At 55.6% G+C, this 3,237-nt stretch overlaps 1 protein-coding gene across 1 annotated transcript; it reads left to right on the forward strand.

The window, feature by feature from the left end:
• Positions 1-286: 286 nt before the first annotated feature.
• On the forward strand, positions 287-2,902 carry LOC104938254 (coiled-coil domain-containing protein 171; the record flags this gene model as incomplete). Its single annotated transcript, XM_027276912.1, has 5 exons — positions 287-446; positions 574-729; positions 1,077-1,201; positions 2,310-2,496; positions 2,570-2,902. Coding segments are annotated over exons 4-5 (495 nt in total), but the record flags the coding sequence as incomplete, so codon positions are not given.
• Positions 2,903-3,237: the final 335 nt, after the last annotated feature.

The following is a 3,237-nucleotide window of genomic DNA, read 5'->3' on the forward strand; positions in this document are numbered from 1 at the left end:
ACAAAGCAAGCATGCCGAGCATGAAGGCCAGGCAACGCAACAACACAACGCAGCAATGCAGAAACACAGCAACGCAACAACACAAAAACGCAGCAACACAACGCAGCAACACAAAGCAAGCATGCCGAGCATGAAGGCCAGGCAACACAACAACACAACGCAACACAACAACGCAACAACACAACGCAGCAATGCAGAAACACAGCAACAGTTCACAGAAACAGCTACAGCTGACAGCAGGTCTCTGTCCCTCAGAGGTGAGGCGAGGGCTCTTCAGCCGCTGACCTTTGACCTCTGTGTCCTCCCATCAGGCCTTGGTGTCCACCCTCCAGCAGCACTTCCTGCTCTTCAGCCAACGGCTGCACTCGGCCGAGGTGGAGAGGCGGAGCCTGAGGCTGGAGGTGGCCAATCTGAAGAGAGGACTGCGGCAGGAGAGAGAGGAGACGGTGAGAGAGACGCACACACACACACACACACACACACTGAGCCACACGGCACAGGTACGACACACACACACACACACACAAACACACACGGATGAACACCCTCGCCTCACTCTGTGTGTGTGTTCAGGTGCCTGCAGAAAGGTTCCACCGTGTGTGTGCGCAGCTCCGTCAGGCGCTGAGCAGGGAACAGGAAGCCCAAACACTGCTGCAGGAACAGACCAATCAGCTGCAGATACACAGCGCCGAGCAGGCCGACACACACACACTGAGCCACACGGCACAGGTACGACACACACACACACACACACCACACACACACACACACTGAGCCACACGGCACAGGTACGACACACACACACACACACACACACTGAGCCACACGGCACAGGTACGACACACACACACACACACACACACTGAGCCACACGGCACAGGTACGACACACACACACACACACACACACTGAGCCACACGGCACAGGTACAACACACACACACACACACACACACTGAGCCACACGGCACAGGTACAACACACACACACACACACACACACACACACACACCTGTTACATCACGAGGTCACTGCTAGCAGCTAACGTAGCTAACGGTACGTGTGGTGGCTCGGCAGGAGGCGAGGCGGAAGGAGCGCTCGCTGAGGATTCTGGGTAAACACCTGTGTGGGCTTCAGAGGAACAGGAAACAGCTGGAGGTGAGACTGCAGCAGGTGGAGGAGGAGCTGAGGGAGGCCGACAGGTAACACTCTCACACACACACACGCACACACACACACACACACACACACACACACTCACCACACAACACTCACTCACACCCACACACACACCACGACACCACACACACACACACACGTCACGCACACACACACACCACACTCACCACACATCACACACACACCACACCACCACACTCACTTCACACCACAAAACACACACCACTCACTCACACCTCACTCACCTCACACTACCACTCACTCCACTCCACACACACACACACACTCACCACTCACTCAGCTCCACCACACCACACAACACTCACACACTCACCACACACACACACACCACTACACACCACTCACACGCACCACACACACACACGCACACTACACACACCACACACTCACACACACACACACCACACACACACACAAGCACTCACTACACACACTCATCACACACCACTCCCACACACACACGCACACACACTCACTCACTCACACCACACAACACTCACGCCACACACACACACCCACTACACCACCACCTCACGCACACACACACACACCACTCACACTCACACCCTACACACGCACACTCACACACACACACGCACGCACACACACCTCACACACCCACACACACACACACCACACACACACTCATCACCACTGCACACACCACCCACCGCACACACCACTCACCACACACCACTCACACACACACACCACATCACACACACACAACCTCACACACACACTCACACACACCACTCACCACCACACACACACACCACACGCACTCACATCACACACTTCACACAGCACTCCACACACACTACACACTCACTCACACACACCACACCACACACACACACACACACCACACACTCACTCACACACCACACCCACACACACACCTCAACAACACACTCACACACTCACCACACACTAACTCACTCACACACTCACTCACGCACACACAAGCTCACCACACACTCACCTCACACACACACACACACACACTCACTCACACTCACTCACACACACACACTCACACACACTCACTCACACACACACTCACACACTCACACACACTCACACACTGACGTTTGATTTTTTCCGTAGACGTAAACATCGTCTGATCGTCGACATGACGGCTGCTGAGGCCAGCTACAAGGAGCTGCACACTCTCATCCAATCACGTCGCTCCCGGTCAGCTCAGCCCCGCCCCCCGCTGCCGTTACCTAGAGAGCACCTGGAGATGAGCGGAGCAGAGAGCATGATGGGAGCTCCAGAGCTGGTGGCGTACCAGGTGAGTGAGACGAGCAGGTGGACATTTGATTTGTTGATCATCGGTGAGTCACACCTCCACCTTCTCTCTGCAGAGTCTCCTCTCCACCTTCGCTCAGCTCCATCACACCTGCAGCTCCAGGATCAACTGGCTGGAGGAAGAAGTCTCCGCCCACCAAAGTCACGTGACCGCTCTGCGCCGCGAGCTGCAGGACAAGTTTCCGTCAGCTGACCCTGTTCCCCTCTCTGATTGGTCCAAAGAGCCATCAGTCAGTTTAAGCTCCGCCCCCTCAGCGGACCTCTCTGAACCTCCAAAGACGAAGGCGACAAAAGCCGCGAAGAACAGAGGAGGGAGACGACGGACAGGGAGTGAGGAAAGAGACGTAGTCTCCGTGACGCTCCCCGCCAGAATGTCTAAAACCCAGGGTGTTAGACAGTCTGCGGGGACGTCACGGAGACTACGTCCAGTTTTAGCACAGTCTGCAGGGACGTCACAGAGACTACGTCCTTTAGACAAGTCTGCAGGGACGGCTACGGAGACTACGTCCAGGTTTTAGAAAGTCGGGGGACGTCACGTGAGACTACGACAGTGTTTTAGACAGTCTGCGGGGACGTCGAAGGCTACGTCCAGGTTTTTAGACCAGTCTGCGGGGACTCATGAGACGACACGTCCCAGGTTTTAGACAGTCTGCAGGGCTCACGAGAGACTACGTCCAGGTTGTAGACAGTCCTGGCGGGACGCACAGAGACTACGTCCAGGTTG

This window comes from Larimichthys crocea, unplaced genomic scaffold (assembly GCF_000972845.2).
Source record: "Larimichthys crocea isolate SSNF unplaced genomic scaffold, L_crocea_2.0 scaffold68916, whole genome shotgun sequence".
Classification (NCBI taxonomy): domain Eukaryota; kingdom Metazoa; phylum Chordata; class Actinopteri; family Sciaenidae; genus Larimichthys; species Larimichthys crocea.